Source organism: Diadema antillarum, unplaced genomic scaffold (assembly GCF_040938485.1).
Source record: "Diadema antillarum isolate AM-2024a unplaced genomic scaffold, OU_Dant_1.0 scf00000039, whole genome shotgun sequence".
NCBI lineage: Eukaryota > Metazoa > Echinodermata > Echinoidea > Diadematoida > Diadematidae > Diadema > Diadema antillarum.
This window is the reverse complement of record NW_027270928.1, coordinates 1,248,383-1,272,674: the sequence shown is the minus strand read 5'-3', so window position 1 is coordinate 1,272,674 and position 24,292 is coordinate 1,248,383. Positions and strand designations below refer to the sequence as shown.

The following is a 24,292-nucleotide window of genomic DNA, read 5'->3' as shown; positions in this document are numbered from 1 at the left end:
AATTCCACCCCAACTAGAGTTGTCTGGTCGGTCGCGTCTGAGAAAGGAGTAGCCAGGCACAGTGAATAAATCACCATCGATCTTGCTATTCAAGAAGGTTTCTGATACACAAAAGATATGAGGTCGGGATCTAAGGAGAGAAAGCTCCAAAGATTCCCAGTTTGAGAGAAGACCACGTATATTTGTGAAGCCTACAATAAATCTATTCTGGTGCGGACCTGGGTTTGGATGGATATCTCCACAGACGAGTGATAAAATCATAAGAGATAACACAAATAAGCTAACAATTCCATAATCTTGGTCATTCGTTCCAATATTCATCATCATATAATCATTCCGTTTCGAGGCTTTATCATTTGGTAACGTGGCAATAAGAAGTAGATGGAATGGGCAGCCAACCCAGACCAAATATAACCAGGGGCCGGAGCCACTTGCTCCTGGGACTGAAACAGGGTTTCCCCCTTCACAGTCCGTACGGATGGGATGCAAGCTAGGGTTGTCATCCCCGTAGGGAGCCTGGCCGGCTAGAAGCCTGTAAGGCTAGAAGCCTCCCCTCTATTACGGAATAATCGTGAGATACGGTGAAGCGTGGAAACATGCTTGCATTACCAATCGGTTTTGTGGGCCTGTAATCCTTGGCCTCTCCTAAAGCAGGGAGGTGTGAAGAGACCTCCCTGCCTAAAGTGCTTGTTTGGATCACAACGTCTACATGATCAGCCAAAATGTAAGGGCACGATGACGGACCTAAATAAGTAACATGGGATAATCATTTGATTTTGATTGATTGATTAATTTATTTATTACTATTATTATTCTCATTATTATTAGTGGTGGTAGTAGTAGTAGACGTAGTAATAGTAGCATTTGTTGTTGTTTTTTTCTTCCAGAAAGCATTCCAGAAAGCAAAGCGCAATTCCATCGAAGGGTTGCATTTAAAGACATTTATGTTTGTATTTTTTCATTTGGTTCGAAATATAAATTTTGAAGTTTGGTTAAAGGGTTCGTATAGTTTTGGTTGAGACCTAATTTCTCTTTTCTAACATTTTTTTTTTCGGTGAGATTATTAAAATAAAGTGTTAGGAAATATGAAAGAATATGTAATTCCAATAGGAATTCAACGTCTATTTGATCAAAACTGGTTTTGAAATAGCCGAGATATCCCAACAGAGCACTATACCTGATAAAAGGTGGGACCAACAATCAATCAGAACAAAATATGCGATAATCTTGGGGGGGGGGGGTGGGAGGGAATTGAGGGGGTCAAATAACTCCGGAAAGCAAACAGCGCCTGGAAGTTGTCGTGTGAACGTAACGTTCAAGGTTAGGAAACGTCGAGGTTAGAGCTTGTAGTTAGGGCCAGTGAAGACGCACTCGTAGTTAGCTAACCTCGAGGTTAGCTCGATGTTAAGAGCCACGAGAAATCTTATGGTTAGCGCTTTAACCACGAACCGCAGGGGGTCCCCACTCGTAGTTAAGCACCGTGTGGACACAAAAATCAACGCATTCAAAGGGGCAGGAATTTAACCTTGAGGTTTCGTAACCTCGAGGTTAAGATTCGTCGTGTGGACACACGTCGAAGTTTGGGGGCAAGAGCTTAACCTCAAGGTTTCCTAACCTCGAGGTTAGGGCTTGTAGTCTGAACATGTAAATCAAACCAAAGTCCTACCACATACCGACAAACCATTAGAAAACGTGCAATAGTGTCTTCCTTCACAATACATTTTAAAATAGATAAAATAGATGGGGGGTGTTAAACACTTGTAGAAATGTAGGGACGCCTAATATGTAAGTGACTATGTAAGACACTTTGAAATGTATAAGCATAGGGTCCATGGTATAAGTATCCCAGACTTATCAGGGATTTATTGGATTTACATTCAAACACTTAGAAAATGTGTATCCTGGACAAAATGGTCTGTTAGATTAAGACTTTACATAGTTTTAAGAAATATCCTCGCCTAATCATATTGCTCAAACAAGTTCTTTTTTGTTAAAATGTTAAGTGTGTGTAAGAGACCTTCACCATGAAGTATATGAAAAAGGGTAAGATTAGGCCTATCATCGTTGATTATCATTTTCATACCTGCTAACGAGGAATAGAATAAACTTGCAAAAGATGCTGACATTTGACCCTGAAAAAAACATCATGACGATAACGAAAAATGACCCGTTGCGGAAGGTACCAGAAATAATGTCTTCCAAAATACATTTCAAGTAACGCAATGAGGTGAAGAAAAAAAAGTTTATGACAGTAACGTTTCGTTCAGAATGATTCGTTCAAAATGATTTCTTCTCATTCATGACGTCATTCGTGTTAGATATATCACGTTAACGAAGAAACAGTTACGCTATGTTGGGGACATTTCCCCCTTGCAGCGTTCATTTTCTCTGTAAAACGCAATATAAACAGTATTTGATTAACCTTTATGGTCTCACTTCACATCTAGTTAACAAACTGCAACCTGTCATCCAGGCAGATAAGAATAGTCGACAAATATATAAAATTTGACTACATTATATTGGCAGATTCATAATAAAAAAGACGAAACATATTGTTGGTAGTTTTCCCAATTCGAGTGTCTTTTTTTCCCTGTCAGTTTTTCATTTGATTCTGCTGAAATTAGACTTATGGTTATGCATAGCCCAAGTGTGCGGCATCCATCACTGGTCATTATTAATGCTCAAAATAAAGAAAAAATTCCCAATATTCGAATAAGGTTATTGTGGGCTCCTATCTACACGTCGTGTAGGCCTCGAGCTGTTACATGCATGCATCCATAACTAATAACACGACGCATAACACAGATGACTACTTGAGTAACTTGCACAGCAGTTGCAAAAGTGATAGTATAATTGGTAAGAATAATGCTGAAAATACTTATTAATAATAGTGATAAAAACTTTACTTATTTGACCTCCTTGCATGAGAGGGTCTGTCTCTTTCTGCTCCTTACGCGAGATCCTTCCCCAGTTTGGTCTTCCTTGGGCTTGATAGTCAGGCTCTTTCAGGGGAACATCCAAGTCATTTTTCGATTTGATCTCCCCAGCGGGCTGGAGGACGTCCTGGTGGACTTTTTATGATGCAGTTTATGCTGCTTTACTTTATGACGTATATAAGCTTACCTGGGGCTATCTTCCATGAAGATGGTCCCTTCATTTCCACTGTATCTTTTTGTTTTCTCTCTCTAAAACTTTATTTGAAGCGATCCCTCTCACCATGTACCCTTCAATTTAACATTGCTTCATATGTTCCTCTTCTGTTTCCTTCAAGATACCCCATAGTGTTCATTGACGCAAAGGGACAATCATAAAATTCGTGAGTTCTTTTGTTCTGCAGACAGAAACTGAACTGAACTGAACCATTCGTTTGTTTGTTTCTTTCTTTTTAATGCAATATACGACGTACCAGGACGTGCATGCACGATTAGAAAACACCATTCCTTATCTACAATGATTTATGATACCTTCTGTGCATATTTGTTTATGAGACAGATGACTCATAAATCAATAAATCATTACAATATTCCCTGCCTGTAAGTATACAGACTGTATTAACAGATGCTCAACACACACATAACACACACCCACACATTCACACGCACACAAATAAAGTCATAAATATGATGCAAATATGTCGGGTTAAACTTCAGAAGTTTGATAGATTATCTCGTCATGTACATCGGTCATTATCTACAGCTAGTCAGCAAACTTTGGTAGATGATATGGAACGTGTCCAACACGTCGACCAACATTTTTCATTGTCACTATGGCCCGAATTCACGAAGGTGGTACAAATGAAACCATGGTTTAAACCGTGGACAAAAACCATGGAGCGCCGAGTGTCGCATGGAATATTTCGTTACGAAATCAGTCTTTTTGTCGATGAAAATAATGATTATTTTGTAACGAAATGAAAACATTTTGTAACTAAATAAACATTTCGTCCAGGAATTCCAAAATGATGATTTTGTTAGCAAAACGGTCATTTTGTCTACGAAATGACCAATTTCGTAACGAAATATTCCGTGGGACACTTGGCGCTCCATGGTTTTTGTCCATGGTTTAAACCATGGTTTCATTTGTACCACCTTCGTGAATTCGGGCCCCTAGGTCATCTGTTCATCAAGGGCAGCTCGAATGAAGCTATAGAGCTTCCGCAGTTTGGTTTTCCAGTCAAGTTGCCCTGATTACCAATTAGGACGGTTTATGTAATCCAGGCATTTCAATTTCATTTTACAGCCGACGGTCAATAAGTAGATAGAGAAATGAAATCATGTTGCAGTTGTGTGACTAATATACTGCCACTACTATACTGCTGCTGCTGCTACTACTACTACTACTACTACTACTACTACTACTATACACTACTTCTACTACTAATAATAATTGCTACTACTATTACTGTATTACTACGACTACTACTACCACTCCCTACATACTATACTACTACTATACCATTACTATTACTACTGTTACTACTACTACTAACTACGCGCACATTTTTATAACAGTGGGCCTATTTAGAAATGCATGAGAATTTTGGGAACCACTAAAACGCCTCAGTTGGAAAGACGATAATATTTGCTAGATATTGTGATTCGGAATAGCAATTGTATTTTATTTCTAATTGTGTTTGCTATTATTCATGCAATATGTTATTATTTTTTTTTACAGCTCTCATGCTATCATTATTCATCGATAATGATAATACTTCGTGAAAATGATACAATCAACAGGCTGGTGATCAAAGTAATTGTGCAATGGCTTCATCATCACTGTTGATCATATTTGTTTTTATCTTAATCACTATTGTGCTATTATTGTCACTATCATTATTGTATTCATGAATAAGAATCATGATAATTCATATTATTATAACTTGACGATGGAGATATGATAACTGTAGCTGTCAAATATAGTAGTTATTCTCATTATTGCCATCATTACGACTATATCACATGGCCACAATACTGCCATAATGGATAACCAATTCAGTGTGGCTGTTACGTTAAATTCCCTTTTCCCATTGCTCGTGCGCCACAATATATAAATGAAATTTATATGGTTGACTACGTCAAATCGCTGTGCCATTCACCGAAGAATTAAAGGGATGGAACAATATTAGTGGAGATGAGAATTGGGCTTTTAACCTTTTTGCAAGATATATCAAGAAAACACTTATGAAATAGAACAGAGCATACCATTTTAAGACGAACTCAAAGTTTGTTTGATGAAAATCGGGTCTGGAATGGCTGAAATATAAAAAAAAAACAACGTAAAACAAAGCGATTGTGATAAAAGTTGGGACGCACATTTTATTAGGATAGCTCTGTTTTGGATATCTCAGCCATTTCAAAACCAATTCTTATCAAATAAACGTTGAATTCCTCATGTAATTACATGCTCTTTCATATTTCATAAGAGGTTTCTCATTATCTCACAAAAAAAAAAAACATGTTAGAAACCTGAAGTTAGGTCTCAACTAAAACTATACGATCCCTTTAACACCATTCTGAAAGTTCCATGTTGCCGTTGTTGCTGTACGCCGGCCACCATCATCGATGAAGGCAACCCAGTTACCACCTCATTGCGAATATTGTGTGCTGAAATTCAAAGAACGTATGTAAACATTCGTTTGGAAAGAAAGGGGCGAATTCATGAATTAAATCTGCTGATATTATAGAAAAAATATTCGTACTGGCAATTCGATATAACAAATAGCCCCAACGTCCCGCACACCTCCCCATCCTCCCCCCCCCCCCCCCCAAAAAAAAAAGAGACGCCTACACACATCAAAATAATCAGGGTGACAATACCGATCAATGAACTAGTTTCGCTTTGCGTAACTAAAAAAAAAGAGCAGTGACGATATCAACTAATTAAACAAAGTGAATGTTTAGCATGCTGTCCACACATCAACTGTCAAATCAAGGCCGTAGATTTTCAAAGTGTTACTTCCTTGCTCATTGTGTTCCACGACAGGATACTGTAGTACGAAAACAGGACATGACTTCAACAACCTCGATACATTGCCATAAAATGACAGTATGGTAGTTCTGGACAATGTTTCAGATACCTAGCAGCACTTACAGGCTCTTTGCAACGCAGGCATCACCCCCTACATGCCCTAAGTATTAGACAGGTAAGGGGCGGGAGATACGAAAGATAGTGTATATAGGTCAGCTTTTAACTGACGACCTTCACGCGTGTATGCTTATGTATATGACATTGTGTCTGTGTGTGTGCAGGGATGCTAAGTTCAAAAAAAAAATTATGAGTGAGATTTTCATATGACTCGCATCTCGGCATGCTAATGTGCGCGCGAGCGAGGGTGTGGGAGGGGGTTTTCCCCCCTGTGGCCTCCCACGGTAGGGAGCTTTTTCAATTTTTAGCTCCTAATGGTGCGATCAGGTGCAGCTATACTTAAAGTGATTATTTTTAACTTATTTTGAAAGACAAAAGGGAAACATACCTTCATTTGCAACTATCACTTTAATCTTTTGAGCTATGCTCATTATTATACCGGTAGGCCCAAGTTGCAGACTTCGCTTGATGCGTGAAAAAAAAAAATGGGTGCCATGCGTGAGATCGTGAGATGGCCCCTAAATGCTTGAGTCTCACGCAGAATGCTTGAGTCTCACACAGAATGCGTGAGACTTGGTAGCTCTGTCAGTGTGTCCGTGTCTGTGCATCTATACAGTTTATAGCTTTGTGTTTATGTATGTACGATTATGTATGTATGTAGGCCTATGTGATATGTATGTATGTATAGGTCCTATGCAGGCCGTATATCCACGTTAATCATCATGAACGCATCATTATGAACGTATTATAAGCGTATCTCTCTGATCTCTAAGTCTATATTTTGGTGGAGTCAATGTAAAAATAACAGCAATATACCTACTAGTCTAAATCTTACTCTCGCATAATGTTTGTTATGGTCTTTTCTTGGTGATTGCCTCTATGAAAATGAAAGGCAAACATGATGCATTTAAAATCAACGTAGCTATATCATTTATATATTATTTATATATTATTTATATATTATTCTATTATTAGCCCACGATTAATGGACTGGCTCGACCAGGCTTTGCAGGTACATTCAACTCAGAAAGTCATCTACTTCTATTATTTCGATTCATCAGATAAAAACTCGATTGTCATTCCCCATTATACACGAAACCGCCTGCCAATACATGCGGCAAGGTTTCATTCTTCTCATGAGCCCTTCTAAATGACAAAGTATTGAGACAATTCGAGTTTTCACAGTATGCACCTCCCATTGTGGCTGTCCCTATTTCGTATCAATCATTATAATTCCATTACAATTAAGTTCATCCATGCAGGCTCAGATTGTCAAGAGAGTGTCTTAGTGTTCTATACACGAAACCGCCTGCCGATACATGCGGCAAGGTTTCATTCTTCTCATGAGCCCTTCTAAATGACAAAGTATTGAGACAATTCGAGTTTTCACAGTATGCACCTCCCATTGTGGCTGTCCCTATTTCGTATCAATCATTATAATTCCATTACAATTAAGTTCATCCATGCAGGCTCAGATTGACAAGAGAGTGTTTTAGTGTTCTATTCCATCTTGGTATTTACAAACATCCATTTAGCCAAATGTTGAACCACAAAGTAATGTGAACATGTCAGGTGTTATATTATCTTTTTTCTGGCCCGCGGTTAATGACTCTCGGTCCTCCACGTTTTCCAGGAGAATTCAACTCAGTACGTTGTTTAATGCCAACTAGCAACATTCCGATCCTAAGGCGACAAATCGATCGTCATTCCACATTATATACGATGTTATGTGTAGCCAGGTTCCATTCCACTTCTTTTATGTGTCCCTCTAAAGAGAGTGTAATGAAACAACTAGTGCCTTTACAACGTGTGAAGACAAGATGTTTAAGACTTGGATACAGTATGCATCAGTTAGAATGTTCAGTGTTCTGTTCCATCTATGGTATTTGGTAAACATCTATTTAGATAAACTGAATTTAATCTGAGAGATTTTTTTTTTCACTGACCGACAAGATACTGTGTGTACTTCTATTATTGGCCCACGGTCAATGACTGGCTCGACCAGGTTTTGCATTCAACTAAGTCATCTATACTTCTATTATTTCAATTCATCAGACAAGAACTCGTTTGTCATTCCCATTTTGCACAAAACCGCCCGCCAGTGCATGCGGCATGGTTTCATTGTTCTCGTGAGCCCCTCTAAATGACAAAGTATTGAGACAACTCGGATTTTCACAGTATGCACTGCCCATTGTGGCTGTCCCTATTTCGTATCAATCATTATAATTCCATTACAATTAAGCTTATCCAGGCTCAGATTGTCAAGACATTTGAACGAGAGTGTCTTACTATTCTATTCCATCCTGGTAGACCTATTCACAAACATCCATTTAGCCAAATGTTGAACCACAAAGTAATGCGAACATGTCAGGTGTTATATTATTTTCCAGCCTACGGTTAATGACTCTTGGTCTTCCGGGTTTTCCTGGAGAATTCAACTCAGTACGTTGTTCAATGCCACATAGCAATATTCCAATCCTGAGGCGACAACTAGATCGTCATTCCACATTATATACGAATATACATCTGTATGTGCAGCCAGGTTCTGTTCCATTTCTTTTTTTTTGTGTGTGTGACCCTCTATTAAAAGAGGGTAATGAAACAACTAGCACTTTCACAGTGTTTAAAGACAGCATGTTTCTGCATGAATATGTCAGTGCGTTTATTTTATCCCTGGTGTTGCAAACACCGATTTGGTTTAACTGCCATAAATTTGATAATTTTTTTTTTGAAAGATAATAAAAAATATGCACGGGAATTTTAGTCCAGTACGACGACCCTTGTCCAATGACTTTAAGCCCACCAAGTTTCTCTAAGTTCATTAACCGTATTAAGTTGTATACTGTTAGCTCCTTTGGTTTCGTAATAGCTCACAATAATTTCAGTACTTCACACAAGGCTATTTACTGCTAAATTCCATTTTTTTGTACCTCTCCAGAGCTGAGATTGTTATACCAGCTGGATTTTTTTTTTAAAAATTTTGGTCAATACACCAATGTCACTGCTCCTGTCATCTTCTTGCTCAATCACTCTGGGTTCAATGAGACTCGTATGTATCGTGATTCTCTTCGCATCACTTTGGGTTTTTTTTTTTCTCGTAAATATATAAAAAGTGCTTATTAAGATAATATTTGCTGTATATAATTACCCATTTTGGTACCCCTGGCAGACTGCCAAATACTGTTGTAGGTTTTTTTTTTACCCATTAATTCTTCCCGCATATTCCAGACATTGTATATTTTTCTAGTTCTGTATACGGTGACTCTAGTTTCAAGTAAATAATTTAGACGCTTCACTCTTTATCACATACACTCAAGATGAATGCACACGCACGCACGCTCAGCGCACATGCACACACAGACACCTGCACTTGCACTCAACACACACCTACACTTTTATTGTCTACTATACCATGCAGCAGTCAATGGTGCTGCGTGCTGTTTTTTTTTTCTTGTTCTAAAGCGCCAAGTCACCATTTTTCTTTTCTGTTTTTTTTTCTGTAGCAAAATGTGTTTTGTGTATTAAGATTAAGAGTTTTATGAGTACATATATAATTGGTGTTGTATTACATTGGTATCACATATTCAGATAGGGCCTCATCCACGTCAAGCTCTGCTTATGATGACGGTCCCCTGTATTGATTTCTCCTTTGTTATTAGATACAGTAAGCCTTAATATGTTATTTTGATTCATAATTATGCCACTTCAGACTGAATGTTGTTACGCAAATGATTTTTTTTTTGTATTGATTTGTATGCATCTGTATCATTTTGTTTTCATTTGCAATTGTATTCGGAGAAAGAAAATGCAGAAATAAACCAAACAAACAAACAAACAAATATAAGATTCAGTGTTATACACCATAATAAATATACTCTGAACATTTCGTCGACGAAATGACTGATTTCGTAGCGAAATAGGCCATGCGACACTTGGCGCCCCATGACAATACTACGGTCTTTGTCCATGAACCATGGTTTCAATCGTACCAACTTCTTGAATTCGGGCCTTAAGCATGTATTCAAACGCCTCCGGGAAATGGCTTATACCTACTATCACTTTCTTTTTTTTCTGTTGTAAACACGCAGACCAGAAGAGCCCGATGCTTTATGAATAACTTCCTCTGTGCTCCACATACTCAGCGTTCACAACACATAGACATTATGACGCGTTAAACTTGCCCTTTTAGAACTGCGCTGCATTAAGGGGCATTGTATAGTTCATTTACAGGTCTGCCATGTGTGCGGTTCCACTTTACGATTATATAAGAAAAGCTGTTGTGATAAATTGCATATCACACATCTTACGCACAAGTCAAAATAGGACAATTGTGTCTCGAACTTTATATCATTCACAAACAGAAACAGCCACACCAACACGCACGCACACACTCATACTCGATAAAAAGTACATAGGGGCCTAATGATTGCATTTTCATTATACCACAAAAATGAATAATATAGAATGAATGCATATATGCCTGTTTTATATGGGATCATTATTCATAACGGTATAAGGTTATTTTCAGACAAGCTATACACAACAATGCACAAAATTTTCAGACTTTCGCAGTTGAACATCTGTAAACATTTGAGTATATGAATATAAGAACGACCCAAGTCCATGGAAGACCATTTCGAGTAAACTGAAAAAAAACTTCATATCTTTTTTGTTTGTCCAATAATACTCTATTTAACTGTGATGGGAAGGCAACATTGTATATACAAATTAGAACATAATCATTATGACAATCCATTTTGTGTGATGGACTTGGGTCGTTTTTTGATTCATATGGACTTGGGTCGTTCTTTGATTCATATACATGAAATTCTGATATAGAGATGAGAGAAGGACGAGAGAGGGCACTATAATATGAATGTAAGAATGACCCAAGTCCTTCATTCTTACATTCATATAAGATTTAACTCATTTATTTCAGGCACTTCCCGGGGTAATTAGGATTTATCATTTATACACAAGATGAGTATATGCATAAGCTACAATTTCCCATGTCAATAGTTCAATAGTTCAATAGTTCAATAGTTCAATAGTTTATTTATTTCCATCATCACAAAGAAAAGAAAAGAAAAAGTTGACATAATCCAAAGTGATACAATTTTTTTTTTCATTTCTCTTACACTCGTCCGATAAAGGATTTTTTTCAATACAATATAAATTATACACGAATGATGTCGTAAAAAAGAAACAATGCACTTTGTCATGGCAACAAAAATAGTAAATAATCATAATGATGGAAAACAGTGTTCCACTAAAAAAGCCACGCTTGTAAAACGTGGAACACTGGAACAAAACAACAACAGCACCAATTTGTTATACCAATAAGACATATTCATTTTAAATTCTTCTATATACTATTGTACATTTTACTCATTGATATAATGATGTTGATACTATGAACAATACTTACTAGGATTTTAGGATGCAAACGTATAAACTATATAACATATCACATTTGTGGCACAGACACTATGGGGCCAGGTGTGCCAGGAAAATTGAACGGAAAGGAAGATATGCAATCGGCCACAAAAAAAAAAAAAAAACATTACGACGACAACAACAACAACAATAACACAATACACAGAAACAACAGAATTTGAGGAAATGCACTCAGACAGATACTGGACAACGAAGAACGAGGAAAAAGGAGCAGGGAAGAATAAAGAAGGAAAAGGAGAGGGATGGAAAAGGTCTGTGGACACACTACAAAATCTCAGGGAAAAGTGAAACATGACGGGTTTTTTCATTGAACAGAATTAACTGGTATATTTAGAAAGCAAATATTTTTTGAGTTTATACTTAAATGTAATTAACTTCACAGATTCTTTTAGATCATTATCTAAGCTATTCCAAAATCTGGGTCCGGTATAAACAAATGTATTTTGAGTGTGTACAGTTCTAACTAAGGGAAGATGAAATTCTTTAGATTGTCTAGTGGGATAGTTATGTACGTGGCTGTTACGGTGAAATAAAGAATAAAATATTTTGGGTAGATGATTGCAGTTGTAATTAAACATAAATTGACCAAGTTGAAACAAATACAACTCTTTTATTTTCAGAATTTTGTGCTCAAGGAAAAGCTTGTCAGTATGTGCTCGGATATGAAGGTTAAAAACGATTCTGAGCGCCATCTTTTGCAGAAGAAAAAGTTTATCTAACAATGTCGAATATGTATTCCCCCAAGCAAGAATTCCGTAATTCAAGTACGGCAATACCAAACTTGAATAAAGCGTAATCAAAGCCGAAGAAGGAAGATAATATTTCAATCTATTCATTATGCCTATGTTACGTGCAATTACTTTACAAATATTGTTTATGTGACACTTCCATGATAACTTATTATCAACACAAACACCTAAGAATTTAATAGACGAAACCTCTTCTAGGGGAGTAGTGTCAAATATAACATTACCTGGTAATCTATCTAAAGAATTACTGTAAAACATATACTTTGTCTTCTCAATATTCAATGACAATTTATTTGCATATATCCATTGTGAGACATTCTTCAATTCATCATTCACTGTACTAATCAAAGTATTAGGGTCAGGGTGGGAATAAAAAAGATTGGAATCATCCGCGAATAATATGAAAGAGAGTTTATCTGAAGATCTATAAAAATCATTAATGTAAACTATAAATAACAGTGGGCCTAACAAACTTCCTTGCGGAACACCACATTCTATTTTCTTCATAGAAGAATCAAAACTGTTCACATGTAAATATTGAAATCTGTCAGATAAATAACTCGTAAACCATTGCAATAAATAACTCGTAAACCATGTCAAACTGAATTTGGCCAAAAATTGGACTTGGGTCGTTCTTATATTCATATACTCATTTGGTTATACTGGGTATTTAGACTTTCAGATTTTTTTAGCAATTGGGATAAGGACGGGCATGCTTCCAAAATTACCGTGAACGAGGGTGATGACATACAGCTTCACATAAGAATAGTTGATTCGGTGCTCGAGGACGCAGAAAAAAAGAAAAAAAGTGTGCATATCGTCGGTTGAGAATGATAAGGGCGTTAAGTGACCACAAAACCCATAGTGTTCGAGAAGACTTAAAGCCCTTCTCATTCTCAACAGACGATATATTCTACACAGATGAAATTGTTACGCAAGTGATACTGTAATAGAATTACATTGCTATACATTACTGGAATATCCCTAAGCCTCTTCGAGTCATCATCATTGTTCAGTGTACACGTATGGTTTGGGCTCTTCAGAGTTTTGGCGTATCTGCCAAAGAACCAAAATAAATCCCACAAATCTATAGGGCCCACGTGGCACTATCGATTTATGTATACTTGATGGTGTGAAACTCAATAAATCGTCTGGAATGCCCTTACCAAGAAAGCATTCATGAGTACTGTGTCAGACTATACATGACCTGTGAAGAAAACGCACCGACGCTATACTTAGTACCAGGAGAATTGGACTCAAAGCACGGTTATAGGGGTATTACAGCATTCTGACGACAAAGTCGTTTGTTGTGCGGGTAGGCTATACTGGTATTGTAGATAGCATACACAATATGATACTGTATACCATGTGTAATGTTAACTATAATGCACTTACTGAAATGCAGTGATAGTGGCAATTATATCCATCACGCGCTACGGGAATTTGCCTTCCGTTGTGGGGTCCAGTGATCAAGGACAGCGTTGCAAGCCTTGTGGTGATAATGTTGAAAACGAAATACCGGTGAAGAATCAATAATGTGCTAACAATGTATTTACCGTCATTTATGTAAGCGCACCATCATGCTTTGATTATGTCTACAGTTCTTTCAATGAAAGTTCTACTCCGCTGATTTAGATTGGCACCTATAACGAGGCCTATTGTAGGCCCACTTCATTTTGCTAAACATTTTATATGTTGTTTTGCTTTACATTATAATTGATAATGTTTTCACTAATCGGACATTACGAAAAAAAAAAGCAATCGAGAAGTCCATTCATAATGGGTCCCACTCACAAGCTCTGCTTCTTGGGGACTCATATCCATTACTTTGCCTCATGTTCTTTCATTACTGTGACTAGGCCCTATGTTTGGTTTTCAATAAATTGAATTGAATTGAAAAAAAAAACAATTATTGAAACAAAGAAAGAACAAAGAACAAGAACAACAACAACAAAGTCCTTTTTGCAATCAGCTAATATGTACATTTTGGAAAAAATAACTTTTTACCCCAATTCCTTTTTGCAATCAGCTAATATACATTTGGGGAAAAATAACTTTTCCCCCAATTGGTTAGCCATCAAGGTGTCGTCAAATTGTCCAGAAATGTACACAATGAGATGGCCATACGAAGTCAGTTTCACGGGAAGTTGGTCCCGAACTTGCTTAAAAGCCACTCATCAACAGCTGCCGAAACAAATGAAATGAACACATAAGATTGCAGGAGGCTACACGAAGATGTAAATCTGTATTATAATGTGGACTATTGTCATTGTAAGGTCTTCGTGCCTTTGGGGGGCTTACCTAAGATTTTGCCGCCGCTCACGAAGTTGCTGCTGGAGCCTGAGAAACACTGTGACTGGTGGTCATACGATGTCCTTGCCAATGCCAAAAGTTAATACGGTCAGACTGCCGAATTTGAATAATAGCGTGTGTCCTCCAATCTTTCCTCAATTTCGGGACAGTGTGACGCCTGCATTATGTATAAGTTTGCCTGACGTAGCATTGAATGGGATTCCTGTTCAAACGAAAAATGAATTTGGGCAGATCAGTGGACCAGAGAAGCCCCTCAATCAACACGTGGGGAAGCATCCGTGAATACGGTGAAAAAAAATATTTCTATTAAATTACATTGTTAATTTGATGTTGCTGTCAGGTGCAAGTGCTGACAAGCATGCTATTTTTAAAGCTTGCACAATATTAATAATCATTACATCGCAGATGCTTTAATCAGGGAATTCAAAAGCAAACGTGTCTGATATGGGAACGACCTTTTTTTTTTCTGCTCATGCGCAAAGCAGAACTACGAAATGGAACATTATCAATCTTTACACACAATCATGTCGTTTTCTCATTTGCAGCCTCCAAACCTAGCTCTATGCAGTTGATCTTTGGAGGACGTGGACCACGTCGCGGCAAATCAGGTGAAAAGCTGCGACAGTCAGGCGACGACAGAGGGCGCAATACCACATCGAATCAGACCTCGACACCATCTGCGACAAAGAGTGGTAACTCTTCAAGCCCCGACACTCCTACAGTCTCCGAAGTAACAGGGAATCATGGTAACTTTTAGAATATATTAAGGCTCAGGTTGTGATGATTGCGTCAGATATAACTCCAGCAGTGATTTTAATAGTTCATCTGAGCTTATGATAATAGCAACAAAAAATAGCCCGGACAGAGAAAGCAATGCTGGTCATCATAAATTCCCCGATAAGTGGATACCATTCCATCATTACGCTGATTCTTTTCTATCTCCATTTCCAAACAACATGTAAATATTGCAACCGTCAAAATAATGATACATTTCACCTGTCGTAACATATATTACAATTTGTACGTATCACTGTATGATTAAGAGAGGTTTTTTTGTTTTGTTTTTTTTTTTCCGGTCACACCAAGTGGTATGACAAGAATGATGACTACAGTGTTCATTACTCGGCTTTGATATTTATACACGTCGAACGGACTGAGACAAACTGAAGATATTAATAAGTGACTGGTATACTTGTCGGAAAATCATTATGGAGAGGTGTCACGGTAAACTATTTTTTTTTGTTGAATTTGCGTTATCCCATTCTCTTGAGCTTTCAGCAGGAATGACAAAAGAACTGCAGCCGCATTATCAAAACGATTTTATTGGAACCAAGATGTGTGAATATTGCATTGTGTAGCCTGAGCAGACGGCAGCAGCTTAGCAATGTGTTGTTGTTGTTTTATAGAAAGAAAGAAGAGAGAGAAAATGGGGCCCTATACAAATAATTTGCCCCAGACAGCACTTAACATAAACAGACATTATAAATCTTAGAAAAATATACACATTATTAATGTACCAAGTCTCCACGAGGGAGCTCATATCGTCTCCACGAGGGAGCTCATATTGTCTCCACAAAGGAGCTCATTAAGTCTCCACGGGGGAGCTCATATTGTCTCCACAAAGGAGCTAATTAGGTCTCCACGATGGAGCTCATATATGTGTACCTGGTGCTGCCTGTTCGCTAGTGAAATTTCCGACGAACATTTCACCCATATAAATAGGGACTTTACAGTTACAGATTGACATTACGCTCACGCTTCTACTTTGTACGAATCATCAAACACTGGACGAGTCTTCTCGATATATTCATTATGTTTAAATATGTCGACTATCTTTTTTTTCTTTTCTTTTTTTTAGCAGGTAATATTTCGACCAAACCAAACCAAGTGTCTCATCCCAAAGAAAAGTGCCAAAAATCGTCAAGTCTTCCCCATAATGGTAAGCTAGGTCGTTGTTGTTTTTATTGCATTTGCGTAGGTCAAACACTACTTTCGAAGAAATTTTTCTTTCAGACGTGTGTGTGACTAGTGTGTGTGTGTGTGTGTGTGTGTGTGTGTGTGTGTGTGTGTTGTTTCTGGGCCATTACAGTTAATCATTGTTACGATGACGATAGTTGGATGTTTGCCATAGAATGATATTGCTTGCAACATTATACACGCGCGCGTTTTTGTCTTGTAGTCTAATATGTGCAATTTTTGATCACAATTTTTTTTTCTAAAAAATGTTATGGATAGGAAGAGGTTGAGCATTGAATATTCTTCATCTAATATCTTTTGACATTTCAAATTATTTGTATAAAAGTCTTGATTTTGTTCATCCCTGTACGTCGGGTGTAATTCTACCGTGTGAAACTGAAACTTTTTTTTTTTTTTACTAACATTATTGATTTGCAATTTGTAATACACAGATGTAGTGCTTGGAAATGAAAATGAAAATAAAAGAATGTTTGCTCTCATTTGCGAAACGCACAATTATTACAAAATATAAATGAATGAATGAATGAATAAATGAATGAATGAATGAATGAATGAATGAATGAATGAATGGAGTGAGTGAGTGAATGAGTGAGTGATTGAATGAATGAATGAATGAATAAATGGAGTGAGTGAGTGAATGAGTAAACGAATGAATGAATGAATGAATGAATGAATGAATGAATGAATGAATGAATGAATGAATGAGTGAATGAATGAATGAATGAATGGAGTGAGTGAGTGAGTGAATGAGTAAATGAATGAATGAATGAATGAATGAATGAATGAATGAATGAATGAATGAATGAATGAATGGATGAATGAATGAATGGGTGAATAAATAAATGAGTTCATGATTCATTCATTCATTTTGCAGAAGCGGTAATACAACCCAGAAAGGAACCAATATCATTATCAAAGGTCCGGGCAGAGCTGTTAGGGTCACTGAGCGACAGGGTGCAGAAGTCCGTCGCTATAGCGAACGAGCAGCTCCCCACCATCCTCACGAAGCGGCGCACGATGACGGAAGAGGCCCAGACCATCGACGGCTTGCTGACGGATCTACAGCTCTCGCTTGACGTCAGGGAAGGTTACAAATACTTGCCAGGAGGCCACTGGATCCCAACCTCGTGTCAGGCACGCTGGAAGGTGGGTTCTCCTCCGAGGTACTCCCCGGACAGGGGCGGATCAGGAAGGTGGGATCCACGAGTTCTGTAAAAGGGGGGGGGGGGGGTGGGGGCGCAACTAATATTTCTGGTTCCACTTCCGGGTTTCATTTCATTTTTTCCTTTTTATTTTTTTTGGTTTTAAGGATAAATAAAAGGGGCGTGCACCTCTTGCGGCCCCCTCTGGATCCACCATTGCCGTGGTTAGTGAACGAGCGCCTGTATGATATACCAAGAGACAATAGATCATGACTCAGTTGTAGATCCATTCATGTCCAATAGTTACTATAGAGCTGATGAGAGTAAAATGCATCAACACTGATTTCTTCACGTGAAAAACATCCGGGTCAGAACTGACCCGGAAAAGGGTCCGTTGGGGTCACACTCCGTTCCAGGTCAAAAGTGACTTAGAGTTTTGTCATGAAGACCCGGAATGGGGTCACCCTGACCCAATTCATGACTCTGAATGGGGTCATATCTGACTCCATTCCTTGTCATTTCTGACCCGGAACGTAGTGTGGTCCCAACAGACCCTTACCGGGTCAAACTGACCGGGATGTTTTTAGAGTGTTTGTTTTCACGTAAAAAGAGTATCATTTTCCATTTCACACCCTGTCGAAGAACACAGATAACGTGATGCTTAGATTTGGAGAAGCTGTAGAATACTACACAAAAGTATTTCTGTGCATTGTAGACCTATCATTATACATTTCAACTGTTTTCTTCTCATACACTTTGCTTTGTAGTTTTCCCTTCCATTCGCCATCAAAGAGAAGAGAATGCAACGTGGTGCCTGAATTTGGAACTTAATGAGAGTATTTTAGTAGTAGCCATGTGATAAAATAATCATGAGCGCACGTACTTGAGCAGGATTCGAACCTGCGACCTCCTGATCTCCAGACAGGCGTCATCTCCACTATAGACCACCGAGATTCCGCCCGACAACAAGTGTTGGTTCTAATCATATAGCGTGCAGCGGGTACTGCGTAATTAATCAAATTCATGAAATTCTTCCGTCGAAATGTTTTCATTGCAACTGATTGACAAATTGCCCTACATCGACTTAATTTCATAAATTTGAATAATTACGCAGTACCCGCTGGATTAGAACCAACACTTTGCTGTCGGGCGGAAGCTCGATGGTCTAGTAGAGATGACGCCTGTCCGGAGATCAGGAGGTCGTAGGTTCGAATCCTGCTCGAGTACCTACGCCCCTGATCCTATTTAAAAAAATATCATGGCTACTACTAAAACACTGATCAATTCAGTGCTTATTTACGTCGATGCAGGGCAATTATTTTTGTCAATCAGTTGCGATGAAGACATCTCGACGGAAGAATTTCATGATGTTGATTAATGAGAGTAAATATTTCTATCCTTCCCTCAACGAAAAAGCACTATTGTAGGACTTCTCTCTTTTTTTCGCAGACATGTGTAGCTGAAAAATGTGAAAACAAAACATGAAGATAATTCAAATAAAAAAAACAAAAGAATTGTTTTTCACTCTCTGCACACGCATATATCTCATCACCTAAATAATACATAAGTGTGTATTTATAAGTACTCAAAGGATGAATACATGCATAAGAAATGGATGCGTGCTTAGATAGTACGCGTGCTTGATATTATCATATCTCTCTATTTAGTCATCTATTTCTATCTTTTAATCAATTAACACCATATAACTTTCTCTCTATGTATCAGTAAGTTCATATTACAATCAATCATTCTTATTGCAGGTAGCCATTATCATCCCGTTCCGAGATCGGTTTCAGCATCTACCAATTTTTCTGCGACACATAGTTCCTCTCTTACAACGACAGCAGCTAGAATTCTCCATTTTTGTGACGGAGCAAGTAAGTACACTGTATAGTAATGTGGTAACGATAGCGAAGCTGTGATGATAGATATAAATTATCAGTATGTAATAACGATGGCAATGATTTGCTATCGGGCCTAAGAGTTATTGTTTGCAGGGCAGTGACATGGCTTTGTGTGGTCGGTAGCGCGTCCGCCTCCCAGTCTCAATGACCCGGGTTCTAAATGACCCGGGTTCTAAATGACCCGGGTTCTAAATGACCCGGGTTCTAAATGACCTGGGTTCTATTCACGAGTCTAGTCTGAACAACGTCCACTCTGTAATAAAACACTCTATCCCTCGGATATATCCCATGTATGAGGGAATCATGACACGTGCAAATCAAAGATCGCACTTCATTCATCGAAAAGAGCAGCACGGGTGCTAACTCAGTGAAGTGGTCCTCCTACCCACCTACACAAGAAAAACAGAGGAACGATGCCGACCCCTCGGGATTCGTCCCGGATGATGTCAAGAAATAGTCAGCAAACAGTATCAACCAGGCATATTGTGCACCATACAAAGAAGAAGAAGAAGAAGAAGAAGAAGAAGAAGGAGAAGAAGAAAGTGCGGCAAGAGTATCAGGAAAAGTGAAAATGGAGATGGTGTAACTAATGATAACAGTAATAAGGCCATAGGCAGTTTAAAAATTATTCTGATTCAAATGAAATTAATAGTGATGCTACCACCCCTACAAGACTATACACACTAGTTTACTAATGACTATAATGATGATGATAATGATAACAATAGTGGCAAAGTCTTCCCTTTGTACTGTTTGGCATGGCGTAAGCCTTTTCATGAACTAAAACCTCAGATACGAAGCAAAATACGTTCAGGGAAAAACTATCCAAAAGCAATCAAGATGCTATGACTCAAAATGATGATTTTTTTTTCTGTTCTGTCTGCATGCAGAATAACAACCTCCGCTTTAATCGTGCGATGTTGATGAACGTGGGGTTTGTCGAGGCGCTCAACTTCACTGCCTACGACTGCGTAATATTTCATGACGTCGATCATATCGCCCTCAACGCCAACAACTATCTAGGCTGTGATGACATGCCGAGGCATTTTATATCTGGGGAAGCAATGTGGGGTTACAAGTGAGTATTTCAATGTCAAATGATTACAGAGTAATGATTTATGTTAATTATTCATCTATAAGTAACGCATCGCCGCAAATGAGTCTGCCGAACAACATCCGTTTAAACGGGTCTTCTAAATCCATCAGATTTGGGGTTTTAGAATGATACATGATTTTCCCGACCAGAAAGCCGGAACCTGATTGTTATACATATTCGTGTTTGAGAACATAACACGTGATCACCCATTGTTGATTGATGTTTGAACAAACCCATGCAATGTTTATTGTAATCAATATGCAGGAAATTTTTCCTCACACATCATACTGTATCGTGTAGTATAAGTCGATTATGTCAATAATAACGCCATTAGAATTGTATGTGCTTTCTGCATTTACATTCTGTTTGCCTCACACACAAACAGCACACGTCGAACTGTTTCAAATAAGATTATGAATGTATAATGGCTTCATAATAATGCCGAAGTAGTGGCAATCTTCGTTACACCACCCATGGTTAAAAAACAAAACCATCAAAATCCATTCTCTAGCGTAAACTTGCACACACCGTTAAGTAGACTTGTCCATGATGTGAATAGTCTCATTCCAATGAGTTTACGGATTATCATTTTTTTTTTCTATTACCACTTCAATGCTAGAATATTATACGAAGCGCTGTTTGGCGGTGTTACCGGACTGACGACAAAACAGATGCGCGCCATCAACGGCTTGCCGAACGTCTACTGGGGATGGGGTGGAGAAGACGACGAATTCGCCCAGCGGGTGAAATCTCACAACTTTCACAGGACGCGTCCGACGGGCGAAATCGGCTATTTCGACACAATCAACCATCGCAGTGTGAGTGGGACCAATGCCAACGTAGCAAGGTAACGGGTTAACCTTATCTGTGCAAATTCAATTCATTTCAATTCATTTCAATTTAATTCAATTCAATTCAATTCAATTCAATATCTTTCATTTATTTTCATACTTCTCATATTTGAATATTACATCAGATATAATAATACAAGTTTTTCATCTTACAATGTGCAAAAACAAACAATATACATGGTAATAACACAGCAATTGTAATGATAACTGATCGAAATTGAAATGGAGTTGAACAAAGAGAAGTATGACGGGACCTACTTGAAAGCAAGCAGTTTGTCTGGCTGTATAAGCCCCGAGTAATCAGTGTGTGTGAAAAAGAAACGGAGAACCGATAGAAAATTAGACCAGGCGATTTAATGAGTCAAATATGCACAAATTGTGCACATATACCTTTAGGCAAGAAGTCCATGTGTTACACATAGCGTTCAGCAAGGTTTATGGCATTAACCCTGTCTTCTGAGGGAGTGAATATCAGGGCGCGTGAATACGCAAAACCTTATACCATCAGTTTCTATTTATATCACACGAAGAAAAAATACATTGATACAATGTCCAAGAACTGCACTAATGAAGTCATGGAGGATTTTGCATGGCCATGGATTGTTGATATGTCGTTATTGTAAATAGCTGTTTAATACGTCTAGTACGTATTCAGTATTTTCATGTATTTCCTTTCACTTAAACTTACACAAAATTTTTAATTAAAACCACCCAATGGGAGCTTTTCGAATTCGAATTTTTTTTTGCCGCAAGATAACTGAACAAAAAGGGTAAAAGAAACTGTGACAGCAACAACCATGATTCGGCTAGTTAACAATGCTTTAGTCAGATCTAACCACACCCTGAAATGAAAGTGATAAATTCGTCACGCTTTGTTATTCATTCGTATATTTTCTCTTGTGTTTTCGTTATAAAAATCAGTCTATAGAATACTTTGATCGCATGGAGTTTTGTCTTGCTTGATGACATGATGGAATTTTTAATGATCGTTCAGTTTTCTTTCCACCCCTTTCCCTTTCCCCCACAATCCCTAGATTTTGTCTTTTAAAACATCAACACGAGAGGGCCACATCAGACGGGCTAAGTAATCTCGCGTACCAGCCGCCGGTTATAACACTCAACCCTTTGTACACGAACATTTCTGTGAATATTCCCCGCTTGCCGTGGAATAATCGCTGGACACGATGTCCAGGAAGCTGAAGGTGGATCTATTAAAAAACAACAACAACAATTAAAAGAAAGCACTTGAGAAGTTGCTGTCGGAGGTCACGTGTCAGAGGTCAAGGGTCAGTCGAGGACATCGATGACCTCACTGCAAGGCTTCCTCAATAATGCTCCAATCTTTATGACGAAAACTGCAATCATCTCACATAATGGAGAGGGACACTCCGTAGGAATATCATCAGTGATTTTTTTTTTTTTTAAAAGAAGTCGAGTTCATTACTGTAAAAGGGGACACTTTTTGCTGTGTGGAAAGTTTCGCGCATTTCGCACAACCAGAGACTAACGCAAAAATAAAAGCATGCGAATATGTTTGCTTGCCTTACTTATCCTAAATGATGTCTAGATTCCGTGGAATTAAAACACGCAAAATTCATCTCAACCGGCTGAGCGCGAAAAATTACCCGTGCAAAAATATCCACTTTTACAGTAATATCTAAAGCTCTGTCCGTGTCCAAAGACAACGTTATTATACGTATTCTTGAAAGAGAAGGTGAACTTAAGTAATTGTTGGACTATGGCGTTTTTTTAAATCAGTTTAGGGTCCAATTAAGTGTTAGGATTCCATACACGCCATATGATTTTCAACATGCGCTCATTTTCTTTTTCTGAAATATGTGAATATGTTCATATTTACATAAGGCTTTTTTTTTTTTGAATAGCTTGCATGTGCATGGCTTAATTGGTGTTAGGTGGTATCCACTAAAATGCCTCTGGTGCCATCTTCGTTCAAAATATTGAAATTCATTTCACATTTTCTTTTTTTTCTTTCTTCAAATGAAGCGCACCAATATCTAATCGGAAGATACAGATTGAGAGTAATCAAACTATGATTCAGATGTGCTCAAACATTCAGATTCGTTACATTCAGGGCCGGTGGAGCGTTTTCAAAAGTGTGGGGGCCCACTTCCGGGTTTAAAAAAAGGTCCTCAGCTCATCTCTCCCCTTCCATTTCCGGGTTTTCAGCTCACAAGTAAAAAAACAAAAAACAAAATAAAGGTCTTCAGTGGAAAAACAACCTTGGGTCGGTACGCTCACACTTCAAGATCTCTATTTCTAAGTGCCACTTACGTACTTCCGGATTAAAAAAAGTGTGGGGGCCCAAAGTGATGACACCTTATGTATTCCTTTGTATGGTGCACAAAAAGCTGACGGCCCCACGGTTCCGCCGGCCAGGACATTATTTCAATGTCCTTATGTAATCTATGTGATATTAAGGTACGTGACTGCTATGATTTTGGGATTTCGTCTTTTATTTGTTTTTTCCTTCCTTGTTGGCTCCATTTCAGGCATAGGCCAATGGAATTTTTGTCATTGGATTGTAGCTAGAATGAAAAAAAGAGAGTATATTTTGATATTATTGTCCAGAGTAAACTCTAATGGCTGAAGCGCGTTTATTTCAAAGTCAGAAGTGCATTGGTTTTATGCCAAGATATAAGAAATAACAGCATGATCAAATTAAAATGTCATTAAAATGATGTTATCAAAGCTTCTATTC

The 24,292-nt window shown here is 38.1% G+C and overlaps 1 protein-coding gene across 1 annotated transcript; it reads left to right on the top strand.

The window, feature by feature from the left end:
* The first annotated feature begins 15,154 nt into the window (after positions 1–15,154).
* Positions 15,155–23,195, top strand: LOC139710661 (beta-1,4-galactosyltransferase 6-like). Its single transcript, XM_071622587.1, has 7 exons — positions 15,155–15,349; positions 16,462–16,542; positions 17,455–17,726; positions 19,483–19,599; positions 20,517–20,704; positions 21,342–21,569; positions 22,608–23,195. The coding sequence occupies exons 1-7, from the start codon at positions 15,166–15,168 to the stop codon at positions 22,771–22,773; spliced, it is 1,236 nt and encodes a 411-aa protein (XP_071478688.1). The 5' UTR covers positions 15,155–15,165; the 3' UTR covers positions 22,774–23,195.
* The last annotated feature ends 1,097 nt before the right edge of the window (positions 23,196–24,292 follow it).